Raw genomic sequence first — 18667 nt, forward strand, 5'->3', positions numbered from 1 at the left:
CAAAGGGCGCATGAAGGTAATGTGAGGCCATGTGTCTGAAAGCTTAGGTTGAAGCAGATGTGGACTTTTTTTTTTTACAGGATAATGATCCTAAACAAGAAAAGAGCACACAAAGAATAAATGTAGGGTTAGTCAGAACCTAGAAGCGAATCCCACTGTATTTTTGTGTGGAGGTTTGAAATAAGCAGTACATAACAGAAAAGGTACCAAGAAAGGTACTGAAGGAACTGAGCATGTAAGAGTGGTCAAAGCTGCTCATCTACAAGATCATGAAGAAGCTTCTGGTATCAGCTAGTTCATATTAATGTTGAATAAACGAATGGAAGAGTTCTGAGGCATACAACATCTTTATCGGTATGCACTGTTTCAAAAAGGGTCGGGTGTTTGCCTAGCCAAAACGTATGTAAATTACAAGTTTTCAGTAGATAAATAATACATGACTTTCCTTTTTCCTTTCTTTTTTATGTATCTTGCACTGGAGTTTCTTTTTTAAATGATGTAAGGTAATCACATTGCAATTATACTGCGTTAATAAAACATTTTTGCATTAAACTTCTTGATTATTCCGCCTTGTGGGATTGACTTCAGGATCCAACATCAACTGGTCTGCTTGCCAAAACCATTTGTCCAAGACAGTGCTTAAGTACCAAATAAGTGTACTGCCATGTTTAATTTAGTCTGATAATACACTCATGTTAATACATTCTCATGGTTAATATAATTGATTTTCATTCTTTAATTTGGTCTGATCTAATGTTAAGATTTTCATTGGGACTGACCATAAAGGACAAGATTTGAAATGGGTACATCAGACAGTTCAGGTTGAATAGTATGGAGACAAAGTTAAAGAGGCAAGAAGGTTTGGACATGTGCAGAGGAGGGCTGGTGGATATACTGTACAAAGGGTGTTAAATATTGAGCTTCCAGGCCTCGAGCAAAAGAGGAAGCCCACAGAGAAGATTCATGGATGTAACCAAGGAAGACATGTCGAGGGATGATTTGATAGAGGAGAAATAGGGTGAGATGAAGGCAGATGATCTGCTGTGGCAACCCTAAAGGGAGCAGTCAAAAGAACAAGTTTACACTGATCCACTTTGGAAGTTCATGTTTATTTGGGCCTGGTTACTAGTCTTCTGACTGAGTGATTCATTAATTCAATCACTTATGAAGATACCAGAAAATAAACCCTTGTTCAGCCGAAGTCAACTAATTTTCCTGTAAGGTTTAAATGAAAATAGTTGGCTTATGTTGTTATTCAAACTAATAAAGAGCGTATTAGTACAGTACAAATAACACATGGCGGTTGATTCACATTTTTTTTGTCTCCCATAGTCTTAGCTTAAATTAAATCTCATAGATGGACCTTAGTGGGAACACTTATGTTAATTTATTTTTATTCTTAACGCGATTACGTGTATAGTATTTTAGTGATGAAGTTAACTTTTATACCATTCTTTAGGCCTTGGATACGAAGATATCGAGGACACATTTTCATTTACTTATTTTGTCACTGTGTTAGCTAGTGATCAGTAGACTAGCTACACTAGATTTACTCATTACGCTAATTCAAAATTCCGGATATATTACACTTCAAGTCTCTGGAGCACTAAAATTAACTTTAATATGAAATGTTATTGTTTTTTGATCATTATTATGCTAACTAGGTTCTCATGCACCACCCATGGATTATAATTCTACCCGGAAGCCTGGTAGTGTAGGAATTTCCGGTTACGTCAGGGCGTCAGGACTCCATTAGAGCTGCAGCTGTTTTGAGAGAAACAACAACAAAACGGGCTAACTGATAGAGCTTCCACAGTGACAGTACGCTCTAAGCCTGACAACGAGGCCTCAGATCTGGAAGCTTAACCTTCATTTCCCACCCGGAGCTTCGCCGGCTTCTAACCACGGCCGCTCTCGGTGAGGAAACTCTGGCCTCCGCTTCCTCCTCCTCCGACTCGGACACCGGCGGAGCGTCGCCGCCCCCGCGGAAGAAGCACCGAGCCTCGGCGGTGGAGGGAGCAGGAGAGCCCGGGGCTTCAGCAGTTTTGACAGGCCTTTCCGGAGTTGTCCTAGGACGCGGTGCATACTCTCAAGCCACCTCTGCCATCCACTTTAACCGAAGTGTTGTCAACAACCTCAGCAGCAGTATGCAGGCAAACGGGGCTGGACAAGGACAAGAATCCTCGGAGCTCTCTTGCTTAAACAGCGCACAAAACGGGGAGTCCTCCTCGGTCGGAGGAACTCACTCAAATGGCCTTCTCTCCAGCACAGATAACGGTAATAACGTCGGTACCAGTAATGGATCTTCAGTAGGGCCTTGCACGGGGACTTCGGCTGCTTCTACGGCCTCGAGTTCGGAGGTCGGCTCGTTGAAAAAGAAGAAACGACTAACGCAGGCGGAGGAAGATGTCATACGATTAATAGGGCAACATCTCCACGGACTAGGACTGAAGTAAGTTTATTCAGTGTGTCAGTCGAGGAAAAACTCGCGAAGGCAGTTAACCTTAGCATCGAACATAAGAAGTGCAATCTGTATAACTTGGATTTTATGTGAAACTGCGAAATAGCAGCTGGTAAAGGCGATATTAGTGCGCTTGACAGACACAAACATGGGGGGATGGGGTTGGTAGTTAGCCTGTGAGCTCGGCAGTTGGTAGAAAGAAGGGGTCCATCTTGCACAATAACAGCTAGCATCGGTAGCCTGCGCTAAGGTGTTGTGTCTTGATATTAAACGTTCACGGAAAGATAAAACATAGTTCAACATAGAGCTGTTTCACGAGTTCACCATAACTCGTAGGAGCCTTTTAATGCCAGTTACGTCACGATCTATTAATAAATGTTATAGATTTCGCAGTGAATAAAAGGCATTACATCATCTAACATTAGTAACGTTTGTTCACACAAAACAAGGATCGCAGATTTGTTGTGGTTTTTCAGCTATATAAAATGGAGACGGTTCAGTTTTCCTAATTAGGTACTTAAGCAGAATGATCGAGTTCACGACGTGAGTTTTACGTTTGAGAGGTTATTGCGCAAAAAGCAATTGCGGAGAAAAATGTTAGGTTAGTGCACGGGGTTTTCAACGTCGGCTTTTTACTCTGGTGGCTTTCTTCTTTTTGTAGCTCGTCTGCAAATGCAGCACGTTTTTTTTTTCATTTGGGGTTTCTTTTTAGAGAGGTACATGGAGAAGTCTTGTAATGCTGAAAGACACTGTAATAACGGGTATGGGTTATGAAATATGACCTGGTTATTTTAGTATTCCTAGTGCACTCTTTGCATTTCTTGATGGGTCCTTGGAACTATTTATTTCATCAAATCAGGCACCATTTTACACAGCTATCTCACGAATGTTAGAACTTCTCTCCTGCCTTCATTTTTTCCGTCTTTGTTGCTGTGTCCGAGCAATGTGTCATCAGCCAGTCACAAACAGTGACGTGCATGTATTGGAGCGTGTATTTATTTAAAGTCAGCAGTCAATACTGTGGGCGACATTTGTTCCCGAACTGAGCAGAATCGGATGGCTTCATGGCGGCTGAGGAATGCGCTTTCTGCCAGCTGTTTCACATGGAAACGTTGGTTTGAATCTAATTATAGAAATGAGGGTTTGTTGTTTTTTTTGTTTTGTTTTTTTCCCAAGAAACGTGTGTATGGTGATCTTCAAACTGCCAGTGGTTGGGTCGCTTGATTTCTAGTGTTCAGCTGAGAAAGTATAGCATTATAGGCATTATAAAAGACATTGCTGTGTTTACTATGAGGGTTTTTTTTCTTTTCTTTTTTTTTGGGGGGGGGGGGGAAATTGCCTGGTATGAAACAGAGCCCCTACATTTCAGCCAGGGAAATACAATCGAAATCGGGCTCAACACAGAGCTGCTGCGCCACTCCATTGATACCTGAGAATGATGTCATCATGCTGAAGGTGTCAGCCACCCCCCCATACCCATTTCACTTGCATTATCTTGCACACACATCTCTGCAGGAGCTTTTATGGGAGTGGAGTGTGTTTAGCAGAGGGATGGTGTTTGCACAGATGGTTATGGTTCACTGTTGACAGAGCCGAAGGGGGTGATGTCAACCGCAGTGGAAGCTTGATTCATGTTGGTGTCCACAAATAATGCTGGGGTGACACAACTGCCCCACAACCGGCTTCTCCCAGTTATTGTTAGCCATTAAATTATATTCTCCCTACTGTCGGCCACAAACATTAATATCGTCTTGTCACCCAGTACACTATTTGCCATCACCATAAAGTATTGGCATAATGACATAAATGACTAGTGGGGAAAAAGGTCTATAACCTACCTAAAAAATGTCACTTAACGTAATGATGGGCTAACTTGTCAGCTGACTGAGCTCACATTTTCAGGTATGACTGTTAATAGCTGGAAAACCACATTTGCCCTTGATTTTATTTTTTTCTCCTTTTCACATGTCTCATCATTATATATCTGGATAACTTCCTCTCCTCCACTCTCCTCCTGTGTCTCTGCAGTCAGACGGTGGACCTGCTGATGCAGGAATCAGGCTGCAGACTGGAACACTCCTCAGCTACCAAGTTCCGCAACCATGTCATGGAAGGAGAGTGGGACAAGGTTAGTATTTGTTTACAGTGACTACATAATAGGAAATATTCTGGGCAACATGGAATATGTGACAGTGAAATTTCACTTCAAAACGCAGAGCTAGAATACATACAGTATCTTTTCAGATCAGTCTCGTCTCATATTAATTATCAACCAAAGCTAAGTTTATGAAAGCAGCAGGTGGTAACATAGGTGAGTTCAAACAGCAGTCTGTACGGGGCACAGTTATGCAAACCCAGCAGCATGAACTTGTTTAATTTTTAATGTTGAAGCCCGCAGGACAACCCTCTGGGGCTGAGTAGAATGAACAGAAATTTAAAGGTGACGTAAAATGCTTATTAAGGCGTCTTTATGTAATTGACTTTTAAATTGCCAGTTTATTTTATTAGCGCTTGATCCAGCACTTTACAGCAGACCCATAAAAGTGTTAATGCCGGTAGAAATGAATCTCCTGGTGTAACGAACCTACATTGGTTTAGAGCACCTGTGGTCAAAATTAGACTAATACACAAGCAATTTGTTTTGATTCCATAAAGTTATCTACAAAACGGTAAAAGTAGCTGGTAGTTTGAGATTTGACCTTTACATTTTGATCACTGCACAGTTGCATTGTCAAAGCCTTATAGATTAGGTGACCATAAAATCTGTATCACTGTTTATATAATTAGTTTTTGGGTTTTTTTTTTTTCTTGTGCATGCATGGAAAGTGCTGAGCTAACGATTTCTCCCTCTTTCTCTCCCCTCTGTCACCCTCCTTTTGTTTCGGTGCAGGCTGAGAATGATCTCAACGAACTGAGAGCATTGATGCATTCTCCCAATGCTATTGTGGTAAGCTCCCTTTGCCCAAACCTGAACTGGACTGAATGACAGTCAGTCAGTTAGCAGGCACAGCTGGACTTTCCAGAATGACACAGTTATAGAGCAGATTCCTTTTTTTTTCCTTTTTTTTTTTTAGAGCAGATTCCTGTTGTGGACAGCGCCACAAGAAGGAGCGAATCCACATTTAGATTTAGAGTAGTGTACTGGATACTGTTTTTGAGCAGAGTGTGACTCCACATTGCAATGCTGTTGGGGTTTTTTTTTTACATAGTGTCTTTACATTGATTATAACTAATAATCCACCAGTGTGTGAATGTGAGAGTGAATGAATAGTGGAATTGTACAGCGCTTTGAGGGCCCCGAAAAGCGCTATATAAATGCAATCCATTATTATTATTATTATTATTACTATTAATAGATTTAAAAGCTATGTTTTGGTTTGATTCTTGCTACTACAGCTTTGTTTTTGCCAGGTCAGTCAATACTGGGAGCAGATATGAGAGATCAAGAATTTCCATTACAGAACATGGTTTAAAAGAATTAAATATGTATACATTTAACAGCACATTGAGAACATATCCATGTCAGCTACAGTATTTAACAGAAAAGACTGCAGTTGTGTATTTCTGCAGTACACAGTACATCTATCAGGGCCTTTAATATTGAATACCACTGATCCACAAACATTTATTCCTGTGAAGATTAGTATGAGAGTAAATACTTTACAGTATCAGTTTGGTAATGAGGCTCAGCTCAGACTAATTATCCCTAGCTAGCATGCTAATTAGCAACAAGATGAGCTCCAAAAATACTTCAGAGTCAAGTGCCTGCTGCTCTGTGTCATAAGGTTTCTAACAGCCATTCCCTGCTGAGTTATTGTGAAAATGGATGTAGCTTTTTAATGTTTTTTGTTTTGTTTTGTTTGTTTTTTTCCCTTCATAACGCCATTTTAGTTCTTGAGTTGAGATTAGCATTGTCATAGTCAACATGACATTCACAACAGTTCTGGAGCACAGTTTGCTCGTGTCACGGGCCTAAGGGGGAGAACTCTGAGATGTGTGTTTCTGCCCTCTTTATTTACAGAGTTATGTGGGTGGATTTTGTGTAGTCGATGTGAGTGTGCTTGCTATACTTGCATACCTGAGATAGGATGGAGGCGCTTAACACTGCAAATGACATCGCTAAACTGCAGCAATGTGTAAACACTATAAAAGAAATGGTGATGTTAATATTACCATATGTGCTCTGCATATTTGTAAATATATTCTAATAATGACAAATTGATTTTTTTTAAATTATATTCTACCACTAATTTGAGTTTTATTGTATCAGTGTCATATATCCTAAATGGGAATGTTTAGTTTTTTTTTGCTTCCTTAAAATGTGGTACTTTATCCTTTTTTATGATAAAGTTATGCAAACTAGCTGTCTTGATATATATGGTTAAAATCACTCCCTGTCAGTGTCAAAGCAGTAGTTTAAGCTTATTTGTCATTCTTTTATTTTCTCCTTACAAACAGAATGCCAGTACACTCTGATAAATGGTTTTCATTGTTGTGGTACAAAAAAGAAACATGTTTCAGCTTGAAGGCATTATCCACGTAATTCAAAACAACAATAAATGATAACCAGGTGAGCTTTAAACGTCACTCAGTAAAAAGAATGCATAATTGCTTGATAGGGTGAAGCACACAAAAGGCCTTTTTTATTCCTCAGCTAGAAATCCAGTATGATGTATGTTGCCAAGTATTTCAAGGTGTATGAGTATTGCTTCCTCTTTGAAGGTGTAGTCACGCAGATGCATTTCTGTTATGGAGGGAAGCATATAAGTGTTAAATGTTACAATCTGAGTCCAAAAGGTTTGAACAGAGATCTGTTGTTGAGCCGTTTCTTTTATTTTATTTATTAGTATTCCATATTTTCACTGTGCAGATGCATATATCGGTGCCACTTATTTTTGACTTTGATTGTAAAATGTTATAAAGAGCTAATAAGAATTTATGCCATTGTTGGACAAGGTCTGGAAACATCTTATTTTTGTTGGCGTATTTTTCTGATATTTTCAGTATATGTTAATATCTAAATGAGTTTGTTTTTTTTCATCTGTATATTATGATAAGAATGTTACTATGGGATGGGGACATCTGCTCTTGGGTGATAATGTGGCTTTAGCTACATGAGATTCCTAAAAAGTACTTTGCAACACAGAACACATATTATTGTAGTTTGGAACACCTCTGTGCGAGTCTTTATTCATTTATTATTATAGATAGTTTCATATTTTTAATCTAACTTATTTTCAGTTATAAAAACTGGATGGGGTTTCTGGCTCTGGCAGTCATGTTTTCTTCCTGAGAAATCTTTGCTTGCTGGGTATTGCATTTATTGATGCATCCTATCATGCAATTATATATTCTCTTTAATGTTTGATGTTTGAACCTTTTCCCAAAATTAGAATGAAGGCTTTGTTAGCTGGCGCCAGCCTTATTTGTTTTGATATTTGCAGCTATGGGAGACTTGGTGCATTGAACGTTTGGAATTGAGTACTGTTGCTGCTGTTCTTTACTATTTATTTCTTCCTCCTGTATGTTTTTGTGTTTATAGATTACCTTCTTTATACCTGTGCTTCTCTTCTTTCTACTCAGCGTATGAAGTTCCTGCTGCTGCAGCAGAAGTACCTTGAGTACCTGGAGGACGGAAAAGTCTTGGAGGCTTTGCAGGTCCTCCGGGGAGAGCTGACGCCGCTCAAGTACAACACAGATCGCATCCACGTACTCAGCGGGTACTGTTTAATGTTACCTCTGGCTTATAGCCATCATCAGGATGTTCACCCTGTCTGCACAAATACACACCTACTAACCACCCATATAGCTATTGGAGAGTCCTGTAGATGCTAATGGTACGCCTGTTTGGTGATTTACTTGTACCAAAATCTGCACCTGTATAAATATTGTTTGCTAATAATTAAGGGAATATTAAATTGTCTTACATTATGATAATTAATGAAGCTTAAGCTGTTGAATTCACTGTAAAACGTCTATATGGTAAATGATTTTAGTAGTAATTTTCACAGTGCAGTTCTTGTCACGCTTACTGTTTTATCTCCAGTAATAAAACAATCGTGGATCTTTTTGCTTGATCTGCAAATGTTAGTCAGCTCTTTTTAAAAAAAAAAAAAAAATCAAATACCTGAATGTAACAAGTTCATCTTAGACCCTTCAGGATGCTTTATTTACCACATCAGAAAGTTTGCTAAATTTAGTCTAAGTTAAAATCTGTATTTAATTGTCAGTGGTTGTAGTTTACGGCCATTCTTATCACTATTTTAAGCTCCTGTTTACTTCCTGGTGATAAGATGTCTTTTTAAAGTGGTAATAATCCTTCATGGATGTTATGATGTCCTCTCAGTGTGTTTTTTGCTTAAACTGCGTTCTTGTATGTTGTTTCAGGTACCTAATGTGTAGCCATGCTGAGGATCTTAGGGCCAAGGCAGAGTGGGAGGGCAAGGGCACGGCTTCACGCTGCAGGCTGCTGGATAAACTACAAAGTGAGGAGGCATTTCCATAACTGACCCTGTACAGCTAACAGATGTTGTCTTATTTTTGTGTGTGTGTGTGTGTGGGCATATTCCATGTACAGCTGTGAATCTCTATGATCCGTTTTTTCCTCTCTATTTGTAGCATACCTGCCTCCTTCTGTGATGCTGCCCCCTCGTCGACTGCACACCCTGCTCCGGCAAGCAGTGGAGCTGCAGAGGGACCGCTGCCTTTATCATAACACCAAGCTGGACAATAACCTGGACTCGGTCTCTCTCCTCCTTGATCACGTCTGCAGCAGGTTGGTACTGCAAAGCTAGCATGTTGCACTGTCTCCGAGATGCCAGACTTTGCTAAATTATAAAACTGTAATATTTTACTCTTGTTGTTATAAAACCAAAATGTTGGAGCTCCTTGTGATTCTAAATGTTGTTTTTGGAGTGGAAGTCAGCTGATTTTTCTCTTTAATGACATACTCCACTACTATGTCTCCACTACTTCTTTTCTTTTGTACCTTGATGCTTCGTATATTTTAACCTGTCGCATTTTCTTTCTCCTATTTATTTGCTGTGTATTGTAATGCCCCAAACACCTGTAGCTCATCAGGGAATGGACATGCAGCCTCTGGGGGTGTCCTCTGGTGTCTGGAACGTTGACACTGGCAAAGGATCCTTTAAGTCTTTTGTAGTGTGAGATAGGGTGAAGTTGATAGGTTGGGGGAGTGGGGTGTTTAGTGTGCACCAATGTTTAAGTAGATGGTACATGTCAAAGCAATATCCAGGATAAATCCAGGATTTTCCAGCAGATAATCACTGTTGTTCACAACCGGTCAGTGGTTTTACTGCTGTGGCTCATCTAAAATCGATTGCTTTAACTGACACAATGAAGGGAAGATGAAATTCAAGTTCTTTAAGGCTCTGGTTGCTCTGTCTTTGTTCACACACCCTTGGAACAATGCACAAAAGTCACCAATGGTGCCTTTGGATTGGCAGACTGAGGATTGACCTCTTTATAAAGGGCGAGCAGTGGGTGTGTTACATCTTCAGAGGATCACAGTTCAGTGCAGTGGTGCTGGCGAGGAGAGTCTAAGCATTAGTTCAGACTCCAGTTCGGAAAGAGGAATATGGAAACTGGGCCAACTGTCGATCTCAGGGAATAGTACAGGGTGTGTTGGAGTTTTCCCCATAAATCTACATGCATATTATGGACCTGGGAAAATGCATATGACCAAATCCTTTAGGGGACTCGCTCCATTTAGTAGAAGAGTTCAAGAACTTTGCAGGCTTCTTCATGAGTGGGGCAAGGGTGGAATGGATAGAAAGATCAATCAGAAACTGTAGTGATCTGGGCACTGTGACTGCTTTGTGTGGTGAAGAGAGGGCTTAGCCCAAAGTTGATGACTTTCTGGTAGATCTTACCCTCACCAGTGGGCACCAGCTGTGGGTAGCAACTAAAGGATTAAGAATACAAGGAACAGAACCAAGATTCTTTCAAAAGGTGTCCTTACAAGTGTAAGGATTAGCGATACCAACTGTTAGCTACAAAGTGATGGGCAACATGCCAAGTGTTTTTCTTTTAGGTGGGCTGTAGAGCTGGTGGGAGCTCTGCTTTGCATGAGGGGCTCAAAGTAGAGCTGCTGCCTCTGTGCAGTGAAAGGAGACAACCGAGGTGATTAAGGCTTAGACGGCTGCCCCGGCCACCTGGACCTGGGTTAAATGGATGACTGAATTAAGATTTTAACTTTTTCATCTTGTGTGTGTGTGTTACAGGAAGCAGTTCCCATGTTACACTCAACAGATTCTGACTGAGCATTGTAATGAGGTGTGGTTCTGCAAATTCTCAAATGATGGCACCAAGCTAGCCACTGGCTCCAAAGACACTACTGTCATAATTTGGCAAGTGGACCCAGTAAGTTTTGGGGGTTTTTTTATTAGTATTTTAATTTCAGACTTTAAAATCTCTTGACAATTTGTTTTTTTTCTTGTTGTTTTTTTTTTATTTCCACAAATAAGGGCCCAGTCCATATTGTGTCTCAGGGTTTTTCTTTGTCCTCTTACTATCTGTGTAGGAGACCCACCAGCTGAAGCTGCTGCGAACCCTGGAGGGTCATGCATACGGCGTCTCCTACTTAGCCTGGAGTCCCGATGACACCTACCTGATCGCCTGCGGACCGGATGACTGCTCCGAGCTCTGGCTCTGGAATGTTCAGGTAAGGTTGATGCACGGTGGCTTCACTTGTTAACTTTAATGCTATATTACCTCTTCAAACAGCAGAGAACATAATAGTACAGTTGTGTAGAAAAGCATACATTGGTGAATCTCAAAATCTTTCTTTTTCAAAATGAGGAAACGTGTGCTGGATAACCTGCCTTAGATACTCTGTAGTGTGCTGTGTGTACCCAGTGACCTCTCCGCTTCACGGATCCCCTTCTGTTTCCTTTCCTGTTACTCAACCCTCCCCCACTCTTGCTTTATATTTCTTCTCGCTGTCTCCCTTCCCCCATTTTCTCTCCTCTTGATTTGCACTCGGTCTGTCAATCCCCCCTCTTCACCAGACGGGGGAGCTGCGGACCAAAATGTCCCAGTCCCATGAAGATAGTCTGACCAGCGTGGCCTGGAACCCTGATGGCAAGCGCTTTGTCACTGGAGGACAAAGGGGACAGTTTTATCAGTGTGTAAGTTAATTATTTTTTTATTCTCTCTCTATGTCTAATGCACAGTTGTTTTTAGTTTGTGTGCTTTCGTCAAATTTTTCACCTTTTTTTTTTTTTTCTTAAAAATAATTAATTAGTCATCTCAGCTATTTTGTTATATTTTTGTTGAATTTAACTTAAGTTTTAACTGCTGTAACAATTTTTCCACGTTTGGTGCTAAATAAAGCATATCTTATCTTGTTATCATTGCTTCTGTTAATCAGTGCTGAATTCCTGGCATGTTTTCATAATGGCGTGCTGGGGAAGAGAGAAAAGGAAAAGAGATTTGGTTGTGTTAGCAGCTGTTAAACGTCTATTGAAATGCTGGGATAACCTTAATCAGGTTTTCAAACAATCATAGGCTCTTTCAGTATTGTGATTTTCTATCCAACTTACTGAAAGAGCCCATAAAAATATGTTTTTCACAGTTGATCTACAGCTATCTGTGTGTGCTTTGTGACTAAGCAGGTCTTTCCCCTCCCAGGGTGGTTCCCTGTACCTTTTAATGAAGGGTTTTGACACCTTGATATATATGAATAAAGATGTGGTTTGACCATTGGAATAAGTTTGGGATTTTTCCCAAAGATTTCCCCTCGTAAGCTGATCATCCCCACTAACTTCTGTTTCACAATCGCTCATTTTGTCCTGGAAGCAGGCCTGAAATATGACAGAAACCACTTAAACCACTTCACAACAGAGAAACAAGTGCTTCCCCTCGTAAGCGTCCAATGGGAGTAAGAGTTTAGTATGATTGCCATACTATGCTGTTTCAGTGTTTCTCTTCTCTGATGTGTGTATTTCAGGACCTGGATGGCAACTTGTTAGACTCCTGGGAGGGTGTGAGAGTGCAGTGCCTGTGGTGCCTGAACGATGGCAGGATAGTGCTGGCCTCAGACACCCACCAGCGTATCCGGGGATACAACTTTGAGGACCTTACGGACAGAAACATGTATGTGTCAGCGCTCCTCACCCCTGCACTGTTGTATACCTACATGAAATATTGTTGACATGTGCCATTTTTCTCAAGGGGCTAATCCAGGTGTAATGAATCGCTAATCATGGTAGTTGCTGGAGTTGATCTCTTCTGATGCCGAGCAGTGCTCCTTTTATAGCTATGGTTTCACTTTAAAACGGATGAATACCACAACAAACTCTTCCCGAATTTTAGGAACTCTACAGCTGTCTGTAGTATTTGCTCTAAAATATCACGTTATACTTATCAGTTACATCACACATCACAGTGCCTGACAGGCTGTCTTGTTCACGTGTCCTTTACAGAGTTCAGGAGGACCACCCTATCATGTCTTTTACTGTTTCAAAGAACGGAAGATTAGCTTTGTTAAATGTAGCAACTCAGGTAAGCTACTGATCAATTCAGGCTCTTTACAGCATCAGTCCTGCTAAAATGCATGGCTGCTTTGTTTTGCTAAACTGTGTAAAGTATCCTTCAGTAGTTACAGTCTGTTGGTCTACACCTTTTTGTAGGGAGTGCACCTGTGGGACCTTCAGGACCGGGTGCTGGTAAGGAAGTACCAAGGTGTTACCCAGGGCTTCTACACAATCCACTCCTGCTTTGGAGGACACAACGAAGACTTCATTGCCAGTGGCAGCGAAGGTACAGTCAGAGTGCTGTGGGAATAAATGGCCACATTTTCACTATGTTTGTATGAGTCTTCTTTCAGTGTAATGTTTTCTGGTCCAGTGTCCTTTCTGCGTGTAGCTCTGCATGACTTCTGATCACCATTATAGTAGTGACTAATTTGTGAAAAGTAACTTAAATGCCTTAATTAGGATGGTTAAAGCCCTTAGCAGCCAATTCCCAGCCAGCCCAGATCCTTTGCTGTATTTCATTCCTCTGCACCCTTTCCCCATATTTCCTTGTGAAATATGGTGAAATGTTTCTTCCTTTCATTCAGTTTCTTTAAACTTTCTAAATTCCGCTCGGTGTTGTCTTTTACATTAATTCCCCTACAATTCGAACCCTGTTTTCTTCCACCTGTTTTATTGCTTTCTTTATCTGTTGCCACAGACCACAAAGTATACATCTGGCATCGGCGTGGTGAACTTCCTATCGCTGAGCTCACAGGCCACACGCGCACCGTTAACTGTGTGAGCTGGAACCCGGCCATCCCAAGCCTCATGGCTTCTGCCTCCGATGACGGCACAGTACGCATCTGGGGCCCTGCACCCTTCCTCGAATCACAAGAGGCAGATGGGCTCAACGGTAGTTATAACTGTTGGTTATAACATGATTTTATTTTATTTTTGTTTTTGTTCATGTTGATTTATGCTAAAATTCTCCTCAAATCACCATTTTGATCTACTAAATGTTTATTTCCTTCTCAGAAAACTGCAGTCACATGGACAGTTGATGGTCACTAATAGAGCAGAAACCGTGTCTCTAACAACAAACAACATCCCACAGTAAAACACAATATTCCTGGGCGAAGAAAACCCAGCATCCACATATTGCAAGAGAAGAATAACCAACAAAAAAAGAGAAAACATACGGAAGAAAATTGTCTCCTCACTGGCCTAGAAAAAAATAGCGAGTGTGAAGACTGACCGAAAACTCGTCTTCATCCGAAATCCAATTCTGACCTAAAGGCCTGATAAATGAGTCGGCGCCCAGCGGGATACTCCCTGGAGAGCTGTAATGGCTGTTCTCCTCTTCCAAGCAAACCCTTCTTCCTCCATGTCCTTGCGTGGTCACCAGCCATGCCAGGTCCTCACAAGTTTCCCAGGAAACCCACCTCCACCTGGAGCTTGGAGCACATCAAGTCCCTGTGATGCCTCCAGACAGACACCGCAGATCAGCCGTCTGCTCACTGGACTACATCTGTGTGCCTGTCTGTCTCTCACGTTACCTGTATAATGTCTCCATGGACTTGGGGTGGGGTCTTGCTGGGGGAGGATGGTGCATAGAGGTGGGATATAGCAACTATTCTGTATGTATGTTTTCCTCTCCCCCTCTTTCTTGCTATATTAACATTCAATCTTTTGGACAAAGGCTGAAAGTCCACAGTGGAAACATTGACTGACCAGCTGAAACACAGACAAAAAAAAAGGCTATGCTAAATGTTGGATTTTTTTATGATAGTCATAGGGTTTATTCTCATTTAAGAGGTGAATCTTAGCAAGTAGTGCCCTTGGAAAGCTTTAGTGTGAAGATTCCACTTTTTGTTTCTCAACATTAGGAAAATAAAATCTTTTTATTCCTTAATTTAACTGCTAAAGGACAGTTGCTGTTCTGTTTCCAACTGACAGTACCCCCCCCCCCCCCCACACACACACACACACACACACACACACACACACACACACACACACACAGTCTGTCGAGCTAGCTACCGCACAACTCCATTACATCTGCCTAAGAGGAGGACAGAGGAACTCACAGTTCACATATCATCTGGGAGAAGGGAGGGGTGAGTCTTTCGTTGTTGATAAGGTGGCGTTTCCACTATCAAGACATACACTTTGACCTTTCTCAAGAGACATGCTTTCAGATGTGAAAAGTGCAACTTTTAATGCACATCAGTGACTGCTGTTCCTCCTCTGTGAGTGTGAGTGTGAGAGTGAATGAGCGATTATGCATGCACACATTAGTATGAGAGCTGACGTTACTGAGTGCAGATTTAATTGGCGTGTGTGTGTGTGTGTGTGTGTGTGTGTGTGTGTGTGTGTGTGTGTGTGCGCATGCATGCATGCATGTGTGTTCAATTTGCACCAGCAGATAATCCCCCACCCCCACCCTCTCTCCAATTCTCCTAATCCCATGTTAAAATTGTAAAGAGGATTTTAAAACCAGTTCTGAGTTATCCAAAGCCCCATAGGGACCTCTATCTGTGGAACAAAGAATACTTGAGAGCCATTTTGTAAAAGAAAGTCATTTTGTTTGTTTTGTTTTTTTTAATCTGGGGCTTTAATTTTTACATTCAGATTTTTTTTCTCTTTTATTTTTCTCCCTACCACGTGGCATTTAAGCGACACTGAACCAGTGACATCTGCTTTTTGTGGGTTTGGGGAGGAAAAGGAAATTTCAAAAGAGCAATTCGAGCGAGACATGTTTCCAAAAAGCTGTAAAGTGTTGTTATTAGCAAAGAGTAATTTCTTATGAGAAGTTAATGATTGTAATTAATGGACGTGTAGTAGGACAGCCCCAGAGAGGAGAGGCACCAGTACCCAGATCCACGCTTCGAGCGCACAGTTAGGGAGTGTTGTTGCAATCCTAGGAACGCACACAGACTGCCTTCCTGTTTATACAGTTGCACACAAACCTTCACTATGTACGGCAGCACCCCCCCCTCCCCCAAACTGCACTTTGAGTAGTCTTTTCTGCTCTCTTGCACATACAGCAATGGCATAAATCCATGAAGTTCCCAGCCTAAAACGTAAAATGTTACATTGGTGAAGACGTAACCTACATAGGAGATTGCTTACAGGAAGCAAGCCCTTACTATGCCTCTATGCATCTAAAAAGCAGTGGCTTGTCTTTGACTTTTTGAAAGCTCACCCTCACTCTCAAAAGGCGTAGCAGCCTCTTCTCGAGGGTACCGCTGTCGAGCTTAGAGAGAATTCAGCATTAACCCCTGCACCCCACTTCACTCTCCAGCCAAGTTTTTCAGTGGTCAGTGCACCATTCAAAGCTTTCTTCCTCCCTTTTCGAGGGTATGTAATGACTATTTGCTACAGACTGATATACAGTGAAATGTTTCAAAACAGTGCTTTTCTGTCTGTTTTTATTGGACTTTTTTGTTACTTTTTTTTTTCCTTTTTTTTTTGTTGTTCATATATCATTTTTTGGTTGATCTCTTTCTCTGTATGATCATATTAAAGTATAACCAGACATTTGGAGTCCTTTTTGTTTTTGTTGTAATCTTTATAACCCTTTTTAACTCTTTTATGTTTTAAATATATTTTGTTCATCTGTATTCAGTTGCATATTTTCTACCACTATCACAAAAAATAAAATAATATGCACAGTAACACTCATGCACCTAGGAGTGAGAAGAGTCGTAGGAAGTGTGTTACCTACAATCAAATCAGGTTTGATCTATCCACCCCTCGCCTTTAAAGAGTTTCCTTCATGTGAAAATCTTGTTTTATCGCATGTCTGTGTACGCGACCGATCATCCCTCTCGGCGTGCCGTTGTAGATTGGCAGTGGCTACTTCTCTGACCCCACATCAAAGCCAAATTTACTTGAGGCACTTGTGTATGTGTTGATCTGATATTCACACATTGAAAACCTCTATCTTGACTCCTAGACCATAGAATGGACTCCTCTTCCACGCCCCACATCATTTCAGAAGACTTGAGACAAATGGTACACACCAAGACCCCGAATAAGAGTTCCAGTAAAACCCATCGTTCACCTGCTGGTGGCAAATGCTATGTCTGTATGCAACCTGGTGTCTGCTCTGTTCTTTTGTCTTGGGTTTACCAAGGGACTTGTTTCTGATTTAACTGTCTTATTTCTCAGAGGTAGAGGTGGTGGGTGGGGGATACTAAGGGCTTACAGTAGCATCTCTAAGTTCCTTGGGTTTGGGCGGGAAGGGGAAATGTGTGGATTTACGTTCAATGTGTTATTTACAAAAGTGATTGTACTGTTTTGTATTGTTGTGTAGGGAAAGTGTTATGTATGCATATTTTCAATAAAGCATTCAGGGTTTTGAAAAAAAAAACAATAAGAATGGTCCATCGCCGTTTGGTGGGGCAGGAAACTTAGGAACCTGTGAGATGCTTAGAAATCCACTCTGCTACTCTCCCATCCTTAAACAGCTCGGCACAACTCGACCCCGAAGTCACCAATGTGGCAAAGCATTCGTGAAGGTCTCTGTTTCCAAGAGAGTTGGCACACTGTAAATAAAATACTAGAATAAATGGAACACAAGGAATGAAAATAATTAAAATTTCAAAATAAATGAATAATAGAAATGTGACTTCGAAATTATACATGTACTCATTCTGAATTTGAATCATGCTGAGACGGGGACGCCTTCACTCTTAAAATTTGTTGTGTATAATGAAAAAAGAGCTTCTCCATACTTGCTTCATTTCAATTGCTAAATAGTTCTGTGTCAATGTGTGGTTTAACATAGTCCTGCTGAATTAATCAAGGTGCGCTGCTCCCATTACCTGTGCATATCATTAAGTATTTGTGGTGCCTTTGCCAAGGTCCCATCCTATGTGCATTGAAGCAGCCTCTCCTCTTTTTACACCCTCATACCGAGACTCCATGACATTACTGACCTCTAGTGTGACGAGTCATAAGCAGATTTATTTCACTGTTATCAAATTCAAAGTGAGCATGCATTAAAAAAGGCAATACTTGTGTTTCTTCATTTTCTTTGTACTATCAGATCAATAATTTCAATTCTGTACCAATCAATTCAACCATTACTTTTTCTATGGCTATAGTTTACAAAGCATTCCAACTTTTTGGAAACAGGATTGTATTTTATTTGTCTTCAGTGATTTCTGAAAGGTCATGAAAGAATGTTTGGAGTCAGACCTTCTGGGAGGAGGCTACCTTTGATATCAACATGAGGAGACAATAGAATAATTAGAATAATTTAAGTTAGGTGTTGTTGGCCATTTCAATACAAAGATGGCTATTTTGAGTAGTAATAAGTACACGTGGAGTGGGCTCAAACTACAATATTTTATGTGAGCCCACAGTGCTCAACATTTAAGTGCAAGTCCAAGTGAAATTATTATTTTAAACTAAAAGCAATATGAAAACTATTGGCATAGCTGCTGAAATTCAAAAAAGGGGGAAAAAAAGAAACAGGTCACAATGACTGACAATAAACACCGGTTATGAAAAGGGGAAGATCTCGTTAAATACATTTTCATTAAATAAATTGTGATCATTTTGTTAAATTGTACTTTGACTTTTTTGGCAATATTGTGTTAGAGACTTTCATGCTAATAAAGCACCTTTGAATTGGAATTTGAAATATCGGGTCTATATTGAGACATGCAATTCTTTCATGATTACGGAAGCTTGTTTTCACCTTAGCAAAAAGTAAAAA

The 18667-nt window shown here is 40.7% G+C and overlaps 1 protein-coding gene across 1 annotated transcript; it reads left to right on the forward strand.

The window, feature by feature from the left end:
* The first annotated feature begins 1708 nt into the window (after positions 1 to 1708).
* LOC146691698 (WD repeat-containing protein 26) lies at positions 1709 to 16485 on the forward strand. Its single transcript, XM_085431614.1, has 14 exons — positions 1709 to 2452; positions 4490 to 4589; positions 5352 to 5408; positions 8045 to 8181; positions 8849 to 8946; positions 9080 to 9236; positions 10705 to 10843; positions 11004 to 11144; positions 11491 to 11610; positions 12432 to 12577; positions 12907 to 12985; positions 13114 to 13243; positions 13658 to 13852; positions 13975 to 16485. The coding sequence occupies exons 1-14, from the start codon at positions 2148 to 2150 to the stop codon at positions 13998 to 14000; spliced, it is 1830 nt and encodes a 609-aa protein (XP_085287740.1). The 5' UTR covers positions 1709 to 2147; the 3' UTR covers positions 14001 to 16485.
* The last annotated feature ends 2182 nt before the right edge of the window (positions 16486 to 18667 follow it).

This window comes from Copadichromis virginalis, linkage group LG15, assembly GCF_057382275.1.
Source record: "Copadichromis virginalis isolate Kocher_CV1m ecotype Utaka linkage group LG15, C_Virginalis_male_GT1.1, whole genome shotgun sequence".
Lineage (NCBI taxonomy): Eukaryota > Metazoa > Chordata > Actinopteri > Cichliformes > Cichlidae > Copadichromis > Copadichromis virginalis.

Excerpts from the sequence above, each read along its gene's own strand:
- LOC146691698 (XM_085431614.1), top strand. The coding sequence starts at position 2,148 with ATGCAGGCAAACGGGGCTGGACAAGGACAAGAATCCTCGGAGCTCTCT. Across the intron at positions 2,453-4,489 it reads CTCCACGGACTAGGACTGAA|TCAGACGGTGGACCTGCTGA; the intron begins GTAAGTTTATTC and ends GTGTCTCTGCAG. Across the intron at positions 8,947-9,079 it reads GCTGCTGGATAAACTACAAA|CATACCTGCCTCCTTCTGTG; the intron begins GTGAGGAGGCAT and ends CTCTATTTGTAG.